This window comes from Ictalurus furcatus, chromosome 6 (assembly GCF_023375685.1).
Source record: "Ictalurus furcatus strain D&B chromosome 6, Billie_1.0, whole genome shotgun sequence".
Taxonomy (NCBI): Eukaryota; Metazoa; Chordata; class Actinopteri; order Siluriformes; family Ictaluridae; genus Ictalurus; species Ictalurus furcatus.
The window spans coordinates 2976775-2995000 of NC_071260.1; the positions used below are offsets into that span (position 1 = coordinate 2976775).

At 40.8% G+C, this 18226-nt stretch overlaps 1 protein-coding gene across 1 annotated transcript in view; it reads left to right on the forward strand.

The window, feature by feature from the left end:
* The window catches only part of LOC128608488 (receptor tyrosine-protein kinase erbB-4-like), a 338895-nt gene that overhangs the window by 265011 nt on the left and 55658 nt on the right, over window positions 1–18226 (forward strand). The window contains exons 15-19 of the mRNA XM_053626224.1: window positions 2929–3083; window positions 5788–5832; window positions 7584–7716; window positions 16098–16220; window positions 17716–17814. Of these exons, the coding sequence (XP_053482199.1) occupies window positions 2929–3083; window positions 5788–5832; window positions 7584–7716; window positions 16098–16220; window positions 17716–17814 (555 nt within the window). The remainder of the gene's footprint in view (window positions 1–2928; window positions 3084–5787; window positions 5833–7583; window positions 7717–16097; window positions 16221–17715; window positions 17815–18226) is intronic.

The following is an 18226-nucleotide window of genomic DNA, read 5'->3' on the forward strand; positions in this document are numbered from 1 at the left end:
CCTTACTGGCTATTCCTATAATAACTGAGATGAAGAGCACCAATAAAACACACACAAAAAATAACAACATGGCGATAAAATGATTACAACAGATAAAGTACAAATATAGAGTATTATTAGGGGGCCAAGCACCAAACGTGCATAGGCACCCTATTGTTATATTGCTACTACTTCTTCGTCTGGCTAGGAGGTCTACGGCACCCGATAGAACCGTCTGGTAAAAAGTTATGAAATTTGGCACACTGATTGATGAGGGTCTAAGGAATATTCGGATTAAATCTGGGCTGCACCGTTCTAGCACCACCATCGGGTCACGTTTTGGCCCAATTTGGAAGCAGGTTTATGCTCATATATTTTGAACCATGTGTCCAAAATTTAAATGCCATCCATGGATTCCCTGAGTCCAGATGAGTTCCACGCACCCTACGACGTCAATCTCCGTCGAATTCGATTTTCCGCCATCTTGGATTTTGTCAAAAGCTGTTTGTTTGTTTCTTTATACTCCCCGTACAAATTTCGTCCAATCGTCACTAAATTTGGCACACATCATCTTCTGAGTAATCCTCATAAAAGTTATCAAAAGAATTTTTAACACTCGAAACGGTTTGCCCGAAATGGGCCAACGAATCTGACAGCGACGCCAGCAAGCAGGAAGTGTCTCAGCAACGACTTTGCGCACTGAAACAAATCATGATAGGCCTCCTCAGTACCCTGACCTGAGGTTATGCAACACATTTTGGTGACAGCGACACTTACTGCTCAAAAATGATGGCTCTGCTTTTGCTGTGATTGCTTAGGCAACAATTGTAGCGCGTCTGTAAATCCGCGTGCTTGGCCCCAAAAGGTAATGTAGTAATGCTTGCTAGAAAAGTCTGTAAATAAATAAATAAAATAAATAAATAAATAAAAAGGTAACATCGGTAGCATCATTTAACATTAACAAAACCATGGACTTCAGCATTAATACACTAACTATATCAACGTTTTTAACACTTTTACCTTAACAGCACTGATGAATACATTAAATATATACAGATAATAATGGAAGTATGTTTTTATCCGAATGTTTTCTAACATTTAATTCCAACGTCAAACCCGCTTTTGATTCTCATGCTGGCTTTAGGATACTACCCTTAGCTCTCTGACATTCTTTTCTCCATATTTATAGATAAGCGTGTCATACAGTGTCGGAAATCACCTGGTCTGACTGAGAGACTCTAACGCAGGTTGAGGCGAGCGTGCGATAAGGCTAAACTTGTCGCTGGGACGTGCGTTGAGATGAGGCAGGACTGAATTGCGTAAACTTGCTTTGTGTTTCGTTTGAAGCACGAGAACACTGCGTGGGTCCAAGCATGGGCAGACTGAGCTAAACAAAGACAATCCATGATCGTAGACGAGAAAGAAAAAAAAAACAACAACAAGAAGACAGGCACAATTCAAAAGCACTGTGAAACCAAGAATAAACCGGTCGTTAAACGAAGCTTGGACTCGACGACATATAAAAGCATTAAAGGACTTTGCAGTGTAACAAAGAAGCAGCAGGGTGGGCATAGTCAAAGCAATCAGGGGATAATACAAAGCAGATCGACAAGGAAACCAGTTATAGGAAGTGGGAGGAGACGGGACCAAATCAGAGACGAAAACATAAGCACGTGGTGCCATTGTCACCATGGGAACCACAACGTGAGGAATGCATCCGTTTCAGTAGATATAAACTTTCTTAGCTACGTTAGCTTCACCGCTCCAATGAGGCGAACATCAGTATAATGGACAGGACTCAGGAGTCTCATTTATCAAAGCGTGCTTCGAACAAATGTCTAAATTTGTGATTAAAAACAGGCAAAAAGTAAAGAAAGGACTCTACATATAGTGAACAAACTCCCTTTAAAAAGCTCACTAGCCTGCTTGTTGCAGGCAACATGGAGATTCTCAACATGTCTACATCGATGAAAGCGAATTAGAGCTACTTTTGCACAAAGTCGAATAAAACAAAAATGCCTCACTGGGCACTTTTATGAGTCAAAATATATAGAGAGCGGTCAGAGAAACGAGAAGGCTGAGACCTTAAATAAACTAGGCAGTTGGCAAGACTTCGCAAGGTGTGTTTGTGAAACATGCACCTATGTACGTTAGACCAGGACGTGAACAGGAAATGAGTGTGGAAGAGTTCTTAGCATTCAGGAGAGGGTGACCTCTGCTGGCATGGAGGTGTAATGTTCGCCGGTGAGTGTTGCTATCAGACACCAAACATGTCTTGGGAAAATGCTGTTCTTTGAAAGCATTGTGACCCACTTCTACAGGGAACTGAATGATCTGATGTGCTATCTCTCTACAAAGAAGCACTTTTAGTGCATGTCACTGCGCCTTCTCGGGCCGTACTGAAGTGCTTGCCGTGTGTGTGAATTGATGAAGCAGTGTGACGGTGGCACTAGCACTCGTATTGATAGCCAGGCAGATATCAACTGAGAGGCTCCACTCCGCTTCCTCTGCTGCCTATATTACTGCTATAAATCCCGGCCGCCTCATTGTTATGGTCATTGTGTGGGCAGTGAGCGATGGTTATTATCCGTGGCCTGGTTGCTGGTGCTTTATGGCTCTTCTTTGCTCTTTTATTTCTCTCCGTCTCTTCCTTGCGCTCACTCTCTCTCTCTTTTTTTCCCCTTTCTCCCGCTCATGGTCTCTCGGTCAATTTATTCCAATTCAATTCAACGTAGCTTTATTGGCATGACTGGAGTGCATGAAATACGATATTTCTAAGGCATCGGATATTAAGGTAGAATAAATATATATACATATATAGCAACAACAATATTATAGATCATACATAACAATATATACTGCATATAGTAAGGTCAGTAGTTTGCAATGAGGATTCTAATGTATTGTTTTTCATCTCTCTCTCTCTCACTCTCTCACTCTCTCTCACAGGGTCCTGATCATTGTGTGAAGTGTCTTCACTTTAAAGATGGGCCTAACTGTGTGGAGAAATGTCCCGATGGACTCCAGGGAGCCAATAGTTTCATTTTTAAATATGCAGAACCCAACAAGGAATGTCGTCCCTGCCACACCAACTGCACCCAGGGGTATGGACTCTGTTAGAGTGTGTGTGTGTTACAGAGGAACGTAAGACATAACTAACTATTTCTGTGAACTGTGGTACATAAATTTAGAAATAATAATAATAATAATAAATATAGCTGCAAGCAGCAATTGTGGGGCCAAGCCTGACAGAGGCTTGACGTGAGGAGATGAGCAAGTATTGTTTTAGAATGGTCATGATTTTACGACAATGCATTGAGTGGTTATAAGCCAAAATGTGCTTTTTTTCTTGTGAACACTAGGCGGCGCTGTTCCATTGTATGATTGTTCTCGGTATGAACCAAGGAATCCATCAAGACAGGTCTCATGACAGGAGGCAAAAGGAGTCAATAGCTCTTAGCATTTTTAGAAATAGCATTATAACGTTTGACCACAAGTTGGCGCTGTGCCGAAAATCGGACAAACGGTCTAGGAGGAGTTCGAAAAAAGTAGGTTTTTCAGAAAATTAAAATGGGCGGGAAAATCTGGTCAGGCAGGAATTGAAACCTAACGCTTCTAACGCTTACGGTTCAAAAGTTATAAGCATAAACGTCAGTGAAATTTTGACCTGTTGGTGGCGCTAGAGCTTTTGAGATAGAGACTTGAAACTGGCTGTGGTAACAGGTTAGAGTGTCCTCTATCTGTGTGCAAAATTTCACAACTTTGTACCATACGGTTCTGTGGGCTGCCATAGACTTTCTTGGTGGAATAATAATAATAATAATAATAATAATAATAATAGGAAAACTAACGAAAACAATAGAAGCCATCGCCCATCCTGGTTTTCTCCCATAATAATAATAATAATAATAATAACAATAATAATAATAACAATAATAATAATAATAATAAAGTAACAGACATTATAACACATGCTGGAAGTGTAATTTAGCAGCAGCATCTTTTTAGTTCATTGTACAAACGATGGTGTAAGTTCTCCTGATGAAGTAAGAGACAGCACACACACTGACACACTCTAGTGCACACTGAGAAATGATCTCAAAAAAGATCTCAACATTGGAGCTTTTCCTTCTGCTCTCCTCATCGTACAATGTCACTCGTCCAATCTAAAGATACACCCATTCCCTCTCCTGCTACAGCCATGTGTGTAGGATGATGAGGCACGAGGCCTTTGATCTGGGGAGAGGTGGAGGACTGATGTGTGTGAGAAAGATGAAGACTGATTAAAGGAACAAAGCTTAATGCAGCATCAAAAGAGCTGAAATTTGTTCTTCACCAGAAGACTAACACCAGGGTGTGGGGCTGTAATTACGCACAATACGCTGTCTTATAGGGCTTGGGGACAAGTGAAAAGGACACAATAAAGAACTGATAAAGGATGGGTGGATGAATGGATCGAGAGGTGTGTGTACATATATATCATCTATGGATATCACCTATATATTACCATTCAATTGATTAAGCTACCTACCTAATAATTTCTTTATATACATCCACCCTCCCACTTATAAAGAAGGATGGCTGGATGGATGGAATGAATGGGAGGGTGTGGATGGATGGACGGGTTCATAGATGTAATGGTTGGCCGGATGGATGGATGAATGAATGAATCAATGAATGGGAGCATGGGTGGATGGAAGGAAGGAATGACTGAATGGGAGGGTTTGGATAGATGGACAGGTGCATGGATATATTGGTCAGATGGATGGATGGGTGCATGGATACAATGATCAGATGGATGGAATGAAGGAACAAGTGATTGGATGGATGAATGAATGGGAGGGCTTGGATGGATGCACAGGCGCATGGATGTAATGGTCAGATGGATGGATGGATGGATGGACGGGTGCATGGATATAATGGTCAGATGGATGGATGGGTGCATGGATGTAATGGTTGGATGGAATGAATCAATCAATGAATGGGAGGATGGATGGATGGATGGATAGATGGAATCAGTCAATGAATGGGAGGATGGATGGATGGATGGATAGATGGAATCAATCAATGAATGGGAGGATGGATGGATGGATGGATAGGTGGGTGCATGGATAATATAATGGTCAGATGGATGGATGGATGGATAGGTGGGTGCATGGATATAATGGTCAGATGGATGGATGGATGGATGGGTGGGTGCATGGATGTAAGGGTTGGATGGATGGATGGATGGATGGATGGACGGGTGCATGGATGTAATGGTCAGATGGATGGATGAATGGGTGCATGGATGTAAGGGTTGGATGGATGGATGGATGGATGGACGGGTGCATGGATGTAATGGTCAGATGGATGGATGGATGGATGGATGGGTGCATGGATGTAATGGTTGGATGGAATGAATCAATCAATGAATGGGAGGATGGATAGATTGATGGATAGATGGAATGAATGAATGAATGAATGGGAGGATGGATGGATAGATGGAATGAATGAATGGGAGGATGGATGGATGGATGGATAGATGGAATGAATGAATGGGAGGATGGATGGATGGATGGATGGATGGATGGATAGATGGAATGAATGAATGAATGGGAGGATGGATGGAATGAATGAATTAATGACTGGGAAGATGTATTAGGGTGGACAGGTGCATGGATATAATGGTCAGATGATCAGTGGGTGAATAGATAGATGGATGGATGGACGGATGGACGGACGGACGGACAGGTGATAACAGCAAAGCTCTACAGTTGCTCCTTTATTTCTGTTTATTCATTTATATGAGTCTGTTCTGTGTTTCAGGTGCACCGGGCCCAGGCTTCAGGACTGCATTGGCATGATTGACAGGTAATAAAGTGCTAGACTTTTCTTTTCTATAACTTTAACACACACACACACACACACACTCCCATTCCTGTATTTTCTAGAGGGTCTAGTGACATAATGAGAGAGAGGTGATTGGTCTGAGAGGGAAAGTTGTACAGTGAATTGGCCACCATTGTGTGATTAATGGCTTGCGCTGTGAGGCTCAGGGTAAATGTGTGTGTGTGTGTGCATGTGCACGCACCTTTGATAAATTGATAGCACTTTCTTTTGTTCTCATGGGGCAAAAGGAACAAAACGACACTAACTACTAGGCACAAATGGATTTGCAGTTCCAGATATACTGTGGTATCACACACACACACACACACACACACAATCTCAGAATCTCTGACTTCGCAATGCTGATAAACCCCCAGAATTGATGTATGGTCATCATGCTAATAATGTCACGTGTACTACACAGGTCTCATTCGGATGCAAACTCGTCGTTTTGACCTTTTATTATCACTTTTCCTATCAGTATATGAGTAGGCCGTGCTAGAAACTCAATAACTTAACCCTGGAAACCCTTCTGTATCATCGAAATCTTCTCCAACATATCAATTCAGACAGCATGCGCTGAAGTTACCTGAGGTCATGTCCACTGATCAATTTCTCGAAGGTTAAATACGGTGTGATCTTTACAGCAACGCTTGCACAGTCCATAAAAAATGTTTGTTTTTTTTTTTAAAACCGAGACGAAAATCCCAGAGAGCTTACGGATGAACAGTCATGCTCATTACACCTACCTTTACTCAGAAAGTTGCTAAAGTTAACGTAGCCGAGTAAAATGCTACGTGCCCACGCGTAGAGTGATCACATATACTAGTGATGTGTGTCTTCGACGTGTGTAGGCATGTGAAGGATGGGAGCCTGGTGCGTCCGATCAATACTGAATTAACCAGACAGAGTCTGATCTCGGCAAATAGATAATCGAGCAGTGTGTGAATGGGATGTGTCTTTCTTCTATTCAGAGCCACACACACACACACACACACACAAGACTGTTGCCCATAAAGTACATCTCCCACGCTTCCATGCTCTCTCTCTCTTTTCGCTTCTATTTGCTTACATGGCGAAGGCGTAATTTATAAAAAATCCATGCCCTTGTTTATCACACACACACGTGTGTATGTGGGGGGGCTAAAGCGTATAATAGTTTGGGCAAAACTGTTATTAACAATCGCTTGTGTGTGTGTGTGTATATATATATTTATTCTGTAAAAATGTCTTTCAAGATGTATAAGAAGCTAGACAATACCACACGGTGGTTTAAATGCCCAAGGAACACTGTGTAAGACAAAAACTCAACTAAAAGGTGATTCGTATTCACTGTAAATAAGAACGATTGAAGTGGTTTTTGTTGGTTTGTTTGTCTGGTGCATCATGGCGTCATCCTTCGCTACACGATACCGACTCACCGGTTCGCATTACTGACTCTTTCCAAGAGAATCGCTTGCAAAGAAAGAAGGCATGTCTACACGAGAGAAGAACAAGGCAAGAATGTATAGGGCATTAACGTTTCCTTCAGATTCGGGTTGTAAGTTGCTAAGAAACTACTTTGCAGCACTAACGTCGCAGTGTAATTACTCTTGAAATGTCAGTGTGGACATCAAGAAATGCCAGTGTTGTGACATAACTCATCACTTTAAGCTGTTAAAATATTCCTATGTTTTGTACTGTGTCGTGTTTTTATAAGCTTTTTCTATTTCTTACATCTCCCTGTCTGTTAGGACTCCGCTGATTGTGGCAGGGGTGATCGGTGGCTTGTTCGTGGTGGTCATCGTGGCCCTGGGCGTGGCCGTGTCGGTGAGAAGGAAAAGCATCAAAAAGAAAAGAGCACTCAGGCGCTTCCTGGAGACGGAGGTAAGACGGTTGTTCGCTTTTGCTTTCTCTTGCCATTCTCCCATTTTCTTACTTGCGATCCTATTTCTGGTTTCCATGGAATCCCCTTTCAGCCACTTGTGTGTATTGTCTTATATTTACGAGATACTAAGTAATACTTTAAAAGTCATACTTTTGAGATACTGTGTTATAATTATGAGATGCTGAGTCAATATTATTGGGATACTATCTCATAAGTTTGGGAAACTACGTATCGTACCATAATTATGGAATAAGAAGGGATAGTTTAAAGATACAAAGACATCATTATGGGTTATAAGTCAGAATTTTGAGCTACTATCTCATAATTTCAAGATACTAAAGCAGTTATGAGATTTTAAGTCAATTGTGAGATACTAAGTAATAATTGAGATAGTATCTCATCATTATGACTTGGTGTGTTATAATTCTGGCATAATATGTCTTAATTATGAGAAGTCATAATGATTATATCCAGTCATAATTTTGAAAACTAAATCAATCATTTTTCCAGGTATTAAGTCACAATTATGATTATAACAAGTCATGGTTTTGAGATAGAAAGTCATAATTAGGAGGTACCAAATCATCATTTTGAGACACTGTGTCATAATTGTGATATACCGTGTCAATTACGAGATTATGGTATGATACAAAGTCATAATTTCAAGATAATTAGACATAATTATGAGATACCAAGTCATAATTTTGAAATACTAAGTCATAGTGAGACGCTGTCACATATGAGATACTAAGCCATAATTGAGATATATAATCTTGACCTATCTCATAATTTCAAGATACTAAATCAGTTATAAGATATTAAGTCAATTATGAGATACTACGTAATACTTTTGAGATACTATGTAATACTTATGAGATGCTGAGTCAATATTTTTGAGATACTATGTTATAATTATGAGATGCTGAGTCAATATTTTTGAGATACTATGTTATAATTATGAGATGCTGAGTCAATATTTTTGAGATACTGTGTTATAATTATGAGATGCTGAGTCAATATTTTTGAGATACTATGTTATAATTATGAGATGCTGAGTCAGTATTTTTGAGATACTGTGTTATAATTATGAGATGCTGAGTCAATATTTTTGAGATACTATGTTATAATTATGAGATGCTGAGTCAGTATTTTTGAGATACTGTGTTATAATTATGAGATGCTGAGTCAGTATTTTTGAGATACTGTGTTATAATTATGAGATGCTGAGTCAATATTTTTGAGATACTATGTTATAATTATGAGATGCTGAGTCAATATTTTTGAGATACTATGTTATAATTATGAGATGCGGAGTCAATATTTTTGAGATACTATGTTATAATTATGAGATGCTGAGTCAATATTTTTGAGATACTATGTTATAATTATGAGATGCTGAGTCAGTATTTTTGAGATACTATGTTATAATTATGAGATTCTGAGTCAATATTTTTGAGATACTGTCTCATAAGTTTGGGAAACTAAGTATCATATCATAATTATCAAATAGCAAGTCATACTTTTAAGATACAAAGTCATAATTATGGGTTACAGGTCAGAATTTTGAGCTACTATCTCATAATTTCAAGATGCCAAATCAGTTATAAGTCAATAATGAGACACTAAGCCATAATTGAGATACCAAGTCGTAATGATGAGATACTATGCTATAATTATGGCATAATGTGTCTTAATTGTTAGAAGTGATAATTATACCATCATAATTTCGAGATACTAAATTGTATTTCAGGTATTTAGTCATAATTATGATTATAACAAGTCAAGGTTTTGATGTCACAATTATGATATACCACGCTAATTTTGAGATACCATCTCATAATTTTGTTAAACTAAGGTGTCATACCATAATTATAACAAGTTGTGTTAATATACAAAGTCAGAATTATGAGATACTACGCCATAATTGAGACACCAAGTCATAATTTTGAGATACTACATCAATGATAAGATATTCAATCAATTATGAGATACTACGCCATAATCGAGATACTATGATAAGTCATTGTTTTGAGATATAAAGTTATAATTATGAGATAAGTCATAATTCTATGATAAGTCATAATTTCGAACCACAAAAAAGTCGTTCCGGCTGCGTACATGCACACCTTCCAGCAGTACCAAACAATACTGCAACATGATGACTTAGTATCTTGAAATTATGACTTTTTATCTCATAATTACGTGAGAGAATCCTAAAATTATGACTTGTTTTCTCAGAATTTTGACTTAGGATACAGGGTTATTATTTATTTAATTCCCGAAGTGGGTTTCCACAGATATATCTTTGTCTTTCTTACTCGCCATCTTTCTCCTTGGCGCTTCTATTGTAAATCCCTCAATAACTTCCTGCTCAGCCCCCAATTCTCCTGCTAATTACAACAGCAAAGGATTCATTAAAACAACTCTGCATGGGATCAGAGGGCAAAGAAAGGGCTCGAGCAACAGGAACACACCCAGCTGGAGGAACTAAAGGAGACCCTCAGGCCGCTCTGTCTTCTTTTTCCACTGTTTATCTCGTCTCTTTCATACTGTGTCTGCTGGGTTCTGACATGCCAAGGAAGTTCTTCATCACCCTCAGGCTACGCGAGAAACAGAGAAATACAAAGGGAGGACAGACAAAGTGAGATGGAGCTCGGGGATGCTTGTAAAACCTTAAACTCCATATAAAGACAGCTCACATGGCTCCGCCTCTCTCCGTCTTTTAAAGTACGGATAGAATGAAGGAAAGGAAAGGAAGGAAGAGATAGAGAGAGAGAGAGAGGGGAAGGATAACAATAAACAATATTGAGAGGACTAGGGGAAGGAAAGAAAGAAAGAAAGTAGAATGAAAAGAGAAAAGGAAGGAAGAGTAGAAGGACATAGGAAGGGAGGGAGAGAAATAGTAAGTGAAGATAGAAGGAAGGAAAGGAAGGAAGGAATGGCAAAGAGAAGAATATTAATGGATAGTGAGAAAAATAGAGGACAGGGTGAAGGAAGGAAGGAAGGAAGGAAGGAAAGAAAGATGGGAAGACGGAATGAATGATGGAAAGAAGGATGGAAAGAGGGGTAGGAGGAAATAGGAAGGGATGGAGGGAGGGAAGTAGGAAGTAAAGAGAGTAGGAAGGGAGGGAGGGAGAGCAGGAGGAAGGATGAGAGAAAAGAAGGAAGGCATTGCAAAGAGGCAGAAAGAGAAAATATTAGAAACAAAGAAAAAGAAAAAGTAGAATGAAAGGACAGAAGGAAGGGTAGAAGGACATAGGAAGGGAGGGAGGGAAATAGGAAGTAAAGATAGAAGGAAGGAAGGAAGGAAGGAATAGCAAAGAGAAAGAAGAATATTAATGGATAGTGAGAAAAAGAGAGGACAAGGGGAAGGAAGGAAAGAAAAAGAAAGATGGGAGGGCGGAATGAATGATGGAAGGAAATAGGAAGGGATGGAGGGAGGGAAATAGGAAGTAAAGATAGAAGGAAGGACGGGAAGGAGAGCAGGAGGAAAGATGAGAGAAGAGAAGGAAGGCGTAGCAAAGAGGCAGGAAGAGAAAATATTAGGAAGGAAGGAAGGGAGGAATGAAGGAAGGAAGGATGGAAAGAAAACTGTGCACAGTTAACAGACTACAGCACAGCATGAAAGAATGGTTTATTATTGTGAATATTATTAATAATAAAGTGTTTATTGAGGACTGTTTCACAATAGGCCACTGGAGGATGTGTCTTAGAGGAATTTTATGGTGTGTAAGGTGGGGTTTATAAGTATGTACACCCCTGACATCACACTCATTGTGCTTGTTGATGATTGCCATGCTGGAACAGGTCTGCGCCTCTTCGTTCCAGTGCAGGGAAATTATAACGCTACAGCGCGCACAAAGACCTTCTACACAATTGTGCGCTTCCAACTCTGTGGAACAGTTTGGGGAAGGTCCACATATGGGTGTGGTGCTCAGGTGTCCGCATACTTTTGGCCGCGCAGTGTACTTTGAGCTGCGGTTGTATTTTTCCGTTCCTGTGCTAGAACGTGCGTTTGAAGCGTCACCGAAAAAGTCATTTAATGCAGCATGTTCAAGCTTGTGCCACAGCCACAGCGGTCACTGCTGGTACCATCTGTCTTCTGATTAGTGATAGACGGCACGGCACTGAGAGCTCGACAACGTCCTCGTTTACTTCCACGTTTTCAGCAGAAGATGAAATTGCTGCTAGGACGTGATCATTTCGGTTAACGCTCTATTTAAACGTAGCGTACACCAGGAAATGCCGTTTGCAGCGCTGCTGCGTGTAACGAAGAATCGGTGACGGGGTTCGGTAAAAGTGACGCAACAGCGGTGGCGCGGTGATTACGGCTTCATGCTGTCGTTTGGGAGGTTGTGAGATCAAATCCCTCTCGCTTATAATTAGTATTGGAGCAGAGTGGAGATCAGAACGATCAAATTTACGCAGAAAAGCAGTGGAAGAGCTTAAAAACACCGGATATGCAAAAAGGAACCAATCAGGAACGGCGCAGCTCTTATCCAGGATCGCCCGAAGGTCTCTAGTGGCTTAGAAGTTTCCAGAAGCTCAGTGGAAATGCGTTGTGAACAACGGACGACACTGCGAAGGAAGGAAGGGAGACGATAGAGAAAGAGAGAGAGAGAGAGAGAAAGAATTGAAGAAAGAAAGAAGGAAGGAAAGAAAGAAGGAAAAAATGAAATAAGGGAAGAAGAAAGGAAGGAAAGAAAGAAGGAGGGAAAGAAAGATAGAAGGAAATGAAATAAGGGAAGAAGAAAGGAAGGAAAGAAAGAAAGAGAAAGAAGGAAAGAAAGAAAGAGAAGGAAATTAGGAAAGAGAGAAGGGGGGAAAGAAGAAAGAAAGGAAGGAAAGAAAGAAGGAAATGAAATAAGGGAAGAAGGAAGGAAAGAAAGAAAAAGAAGGAAAGAAAGAAAGAAGGAAGGAAGGAAAGAAAGAAAGGAAGGAAAGAAAGAAGGAAATAATGAAATAAGGGAAGAAGAAAGGAAGGAAGGAAAGAAAGAAAGAAGGAGGGAAAGAAAGAAAGAAAGAAGGAAATAATGAAATAAGGGAAGAAGAAAGGAAGGAAAGAAAGAAGGGAATAAGAAAGGAAGGAAAGAAAGAAAAAAGAGAAGGAAATTAGGAAAGAGAGAAGGAGGGAAAGAAGAAAGAAAGGAAGGAAATAAAGAAGGAGGGAAAGAAAGATAGAAGGAAATGAAATAAGGGAAGAAGGAAGGAAAGAAAGAAAAAGAAGGAAAGAGAAAGAAAGAAGGGAGGAAGGAAAGAAGGAAAAAGAAAGAAAGGAAGGAAAGAAAGAAGGAAATCATGAAATAAGGGAAGAAGAAAGGAAGGAAAGAAAGAAGGGAATAAGGAAGGAAGGAAAGAAAGGAAGGAAAGAAAGAAGGAGGGAAAGAAAGAAAGAAAGAAGGAAATAATGAAATAAGGGAAGAAGAAAGGAAGGAATGAAAGAGAAAGAAGGAAGGGAATAAGAAAGGAAGGCGGGAAGGAAAGAAAGAAAGAAAGAAGGAAGGAAAGAAAACGAAGGGTGAAAGGGATGATATCAGAACCCAACAAAGAATGGGATTGAGAAGGACCAGATCAAGAGCAAGAGAGAAGAACAGGTCTCCTTTAACTGTGCATTTTCAGAGAGAAAGACAGACAGAAAGAAGGGAACAAAGGAATGAAGGAAAGAAGAAAGGAGCAATGTCGGAACCCAGCAGAAAGTGAGAGAGGCAAAATAAAGAGCAAGAGAGGTCTCCTTTAGCTGTGTACTGTCATGCTGAAAGAACGAAAGAACGAAAGGAAGGAAGGAAGGAAGGAAGGAATGAAAGGAAAGAGGAACAACAGCTTCTGGAAATCTCTCAAGCCCTTTAGTGCCTCGGAAGTTTCTAGAAGCTCAGTAGAAATGCATTATGAACATCACAGAGACACACGTCCCCCCCTGCCCCCCCCCCGCCCCCGTCCCCCCACACACACACAGAAGAGATGTCCTGTGTGTAGAAGACATTAATGCAGATTCGTGGTAAAATGGCCTGTACTGACCAGCTGCTCCTTTTGGCCTCGGATCCTGCTTGACCCCATGACCTCTACTCAATAACACATGCAACATCACAGTGTTTGATCTGTACTGGGGTGTGTGTGTGTGTGTGTGTGTGAGAGAGAGAGAGAGAGAGAGAGAGTGTGTGTGTGCACGCACTTGTTTACACTTATTTTCCCTCTCTCTTTAATTACAGTCTAATAGCATGCACTCAGAGAAGTGTGTGTACGTAGGCGGATGGGTCAGAAGTCAGTTTGTGTGTGTGTGTGTGTGTGTGTGTGTGTCTGTGTGTGTAGCACCTGTGGGCTTTGACCCCACGTTGCTCTTGCAGCTATGTTGCCTGAAGCTGGATGAATCCGTTCACTGCTCTTTATGCAAATCAAATCAAACAAAAAAAGAAAATAATCAGAGAAATGAGAGCGCGCTGCCGTCAGCATGTAGAAAGCAGAGCGCGTTTTAGACTTTACAGCAGCAAAAATAAATAAATCATAACAAAATAAAAGCGATAAAACAATGAGACAATTAACTACAACGTTTAAAACTAAAGAAGAATTACATTAATTACTGTAAAATTAAAAAAAAATAAAAAAATCTGTATTATCACCTACTGCTGTCCCCGCCCCCCCTCCTTTTCCGTCTATTAAAGAACGGGTGCATGTACACTTCCTGGACAATTTCACTATTTACAGCTGCTTTTACATACACTATATGGTTAAAAGTATGTGGACACCTGACCATCACAACCATATGTTCTTGTCGAACATCACATTCCAACTCAATTTGATCCGTATGGCGCTTTTTACAACGGACGTTGTCTCCAAGCAGCTTTACAGAGACATATAAACACATGATAGAGATTTAAAGTGTGTGAATTTATCCCTATCGAGTGAGACGGTGGAGACGGTGGTGAGGAAAAACTCCCTGAGATGATACGAGGGAGAAACCTTGAGAGGAACCGGACTCAGAAGGGAACCCGTCCTCATCTGGGTCACGACGGATAGTGTGAACGTAAAGGAACGTTCATTATGGTTTTAATATGAAGTCTGTTTGTTGAACTAGTCCACTGTTCACTAAAGGAGACCCGAGTGTAAAACCGTACGTGGTAATCGCAGTCCCATGGACATCGCAGCATCCGTAGTCCCAGCGACCACAGCGAGAACGTCCATGTCCATTCCAGGATGAATGGTGGCTGTTGGGATTCGTGTTCATTCAGCTACAAGAGCATTAGTGAGGTCAGACGACGACGCTGGGCGAGGAGGCCCAGGGTGCAGTTCATCCCAAAGGTGTTCAGGTCAGGAGTTGAGGTCAGGAAACTCCAACCTTAATACACCGACCGTGGGTGGGGCATACTCTTACCCCCGCGTCAATCACAGTGACACTAGCCAATCGTGGGCGCCCGTGAGCTCACGTATGTGAAGATGGCGAATAGCGCTTTCGTCCGCCTTGCGATGCATTTCAAAAAGACCTAGACGTTTGGCGTCACCCGTTTCATTTTATTACTGCGGCGTATTTATTTATCGACTGTGATTCTCGAAAAGCAGTTAATAAACACATGGTGTTCAACTATTTCAGCACCGGCTTTAGTGGACAGCTCCTCGTAGTCCTACGCTTACGTGTGCCGCCTTTGTTTTTCCTCCATCTTCATCTTTTGTCATTGAAAATCTGCTCTCACGCTTTAATCCGACGTCCGTGACGAGTCCAGGGACGCGGCGAGGGCCGAGAAACGCCTCCTCGCTCGTCATTTTCTTTTCTTCTCGATCCTTTTTAACTCTCTTCATTCCTCTTGATCTTTGTCGTTCCTCTTTCGATTTTTTTCCTTCTTCTTCTTCCGAACAATAAATGACACGGCTATTTGCATTCCCATCCCTTCTCACTTCTCTTCTTTTCTCTCGGTCTCTATCTGGCACTTGCTGCAATATTATCAGGTTTATCTTTATCTCCATTTTTTTTTTTTTTTTTTTTCCGCTCTGTTCCTGAAACTTCTCATTCTGCTCCACCCTTATCTCTGTCTCATTTTCATATTTCAGCTCCTCTTTGATCCCCTCAGGCTTTTGTCATTCTTCCCATTTTAATTCTCGTCGCACCATGGTGAAGAAAGACCTAATTAATTACTTGAATGTGTAATCTCTGCACCCCACGGTTAATTTCACTTTCTTTTCTCTTTTTTTTTTTTTTTTTTTTTATATAGACAGTGCTTCGTCTTCTGATTCACAATGTCATCTGGTTTAACAGACACATTTGTGGAATTTTTTTCAGCAACGGACTACGTCCAAATAGCGGGTGTAGGTTTGAGTAACAGAGGTGAGAGTACGTTATGTAAAACCAAATTTGATTTTTTTTTCTTTTTTCTTCTGGTGGTTTGATTTTCAGCTGGTGGAGCCTCTGACCCCGAGTGGTGCGGCACCCAATCAGGCCCAGCTCAGGATACTCAAGGAGACGGAGCTGAAGAGGGTGAAGATTCTTGGTGCAGGAGCCTTCGGTACCGTCTACAAGGTGATTATTACCGACTTGTATGATAGATTAGTATCGGCACAGGCTATTTACCAAACAGATCTGAGAGAACCCCAAAGTGAACATAGACTTGAATGGTCTTCGGTAAAATATGTGACATGGTTGAAAACCATTAGCTATAGTTAGTGCTAGTGACTGTACTGTACAATCTGTCCCGTTAAACACGCCTGCACTCTGAAGAGGTTTGTAACAAATTTTTATTATAACAGAAAAAAATCTATTCGAAATGCAACATCGACATTTTTGGCCTTCAGACAGATAATATTTAATAATCAGTAAACAATATAGTCCAAGGATAAATAATAATAATAAGTATAAATAATCCAACTAACCATTTTTGAGAGTCATCAATCAATCAATCAAGCCTTAAATCAAATATATGATATATACATTAAAATATAGCACAAATGGGGGGTGGGGGGGTTGGGGGGGTTGGGGGGGGGGGAAGAAATTTGAATCCATGAATTACACTGGAAGAAAACGGTTCCAGTCTTCCTTAAGGGTTCCTATCTTCCTAAAGAGATTCTACTTGGAACTTAAAAAAAAAAAAAAGTCGTCCCTCAGAGGGAATCCTTAAAAGTTCTATGCTTTATTACCCAACGAGCCCTTAAAGAACCCTTTACTAAGATGTTTCCCTATCACGAAACGGTTCCGATTAGAACCCTTTCAGTAGCAAACGACCATTAATTGTCCAGTGAACCCTAAAAAAACGGCCATCGTTCTTGGTCATCGTTGTTGTATAGATTTCTTTTCAGAGGAACCTTTAAATGTTCTATGTAGAACCATTCAGCGGTGTCTTCTTATCATATGGTTTCCAATTAGAACCCTTTTAAGATACTAAGAACCCGTAATTATCCAATGATCCCTTAAAGAAACCTTAATTTAACCAGTAACTCATTTTTTTTTCTCTTCTAAGAGTGTACATGGTACTTTTATTGAGGCCTTATTGAACCCTTTTCTAGAAGATACGAGCTCTTATTTTTCCCGTGAACGCTTAAAGAAGCCTTCAGTAACTTTTTTTTTTTGCGCCCCCTAAGAGGTGAACCGTTTTACGCCTAGGTCAGGAGGTAATATACAGAAAATGGTGGCAAGACCGTAATAATAAACAAATCCAAACTAGTGCTGCATTTGACTGATGTCGGAAGTGGGAAGTCATCGTCTGGGTTGGGCTGAGCACCAAGAACATGCTGAGGCTCAATGCAAACACACACACGCCACTTAACAGGCGAGACAAAGCAAAAGTAATATCCTGCGTAGTTACTGTAAGTAGTCGTGATATGGAGATCTAAAATCTTCAATCCGACCAATGGTTGCGGGGCTAAGGCATGTGGCGATCTGAGATCACCCAATCAGGAACCAGAGACAGGGACAAGGCTGGAAAATGCTATTTTAGTGTTGTATTTTACGCGATCCTGCATAAACTGTCTGATCTAATCTCAGACGTGCAGGAATGTCTAACGGCTGTCGTTCTCCTCAGGGGATCTGGGTGCCCGAGGGTGAGACGGTGAAGATCCCGGTAGCAATTAAGATCCTGAACGAGGCGACGGGACCCAAAGCCAACGTGGAGTTCATGGATGTGAGTGATGTTTTTTTTTTCCCCTCTTCGTTCAGCCAGCTTTTAACTCCTGCTCTGTTCAGAAAGAGAGTGTGTAAATGAGCGTTCAAAGCTTTAAACATGACGCAACTCTGTGAAACACTGCCAGGAGACCCATTTTCTGTGTGTGTGTGTGTGTGTGTGTGTGTGTGTATCATGAATGTTAACTTTTCAATTCGTTTTCATTTGTTTACTCGATGTAACACTTTCATGTTAGTGATATTTAGATTTGATGATTTGTACTCAGTCAGCGTTCCCAATCAAACACCCTGTTAGGCTGAATCCCGAACGGCTTCACTGACTCTGCCCCCTACCTAGGGTAGACCACGGTGGTATAGAGCCTACAGAGTGCACTGTAGGTCCAATAGAAGGTGTTTTGTGATTCAGCCACAGG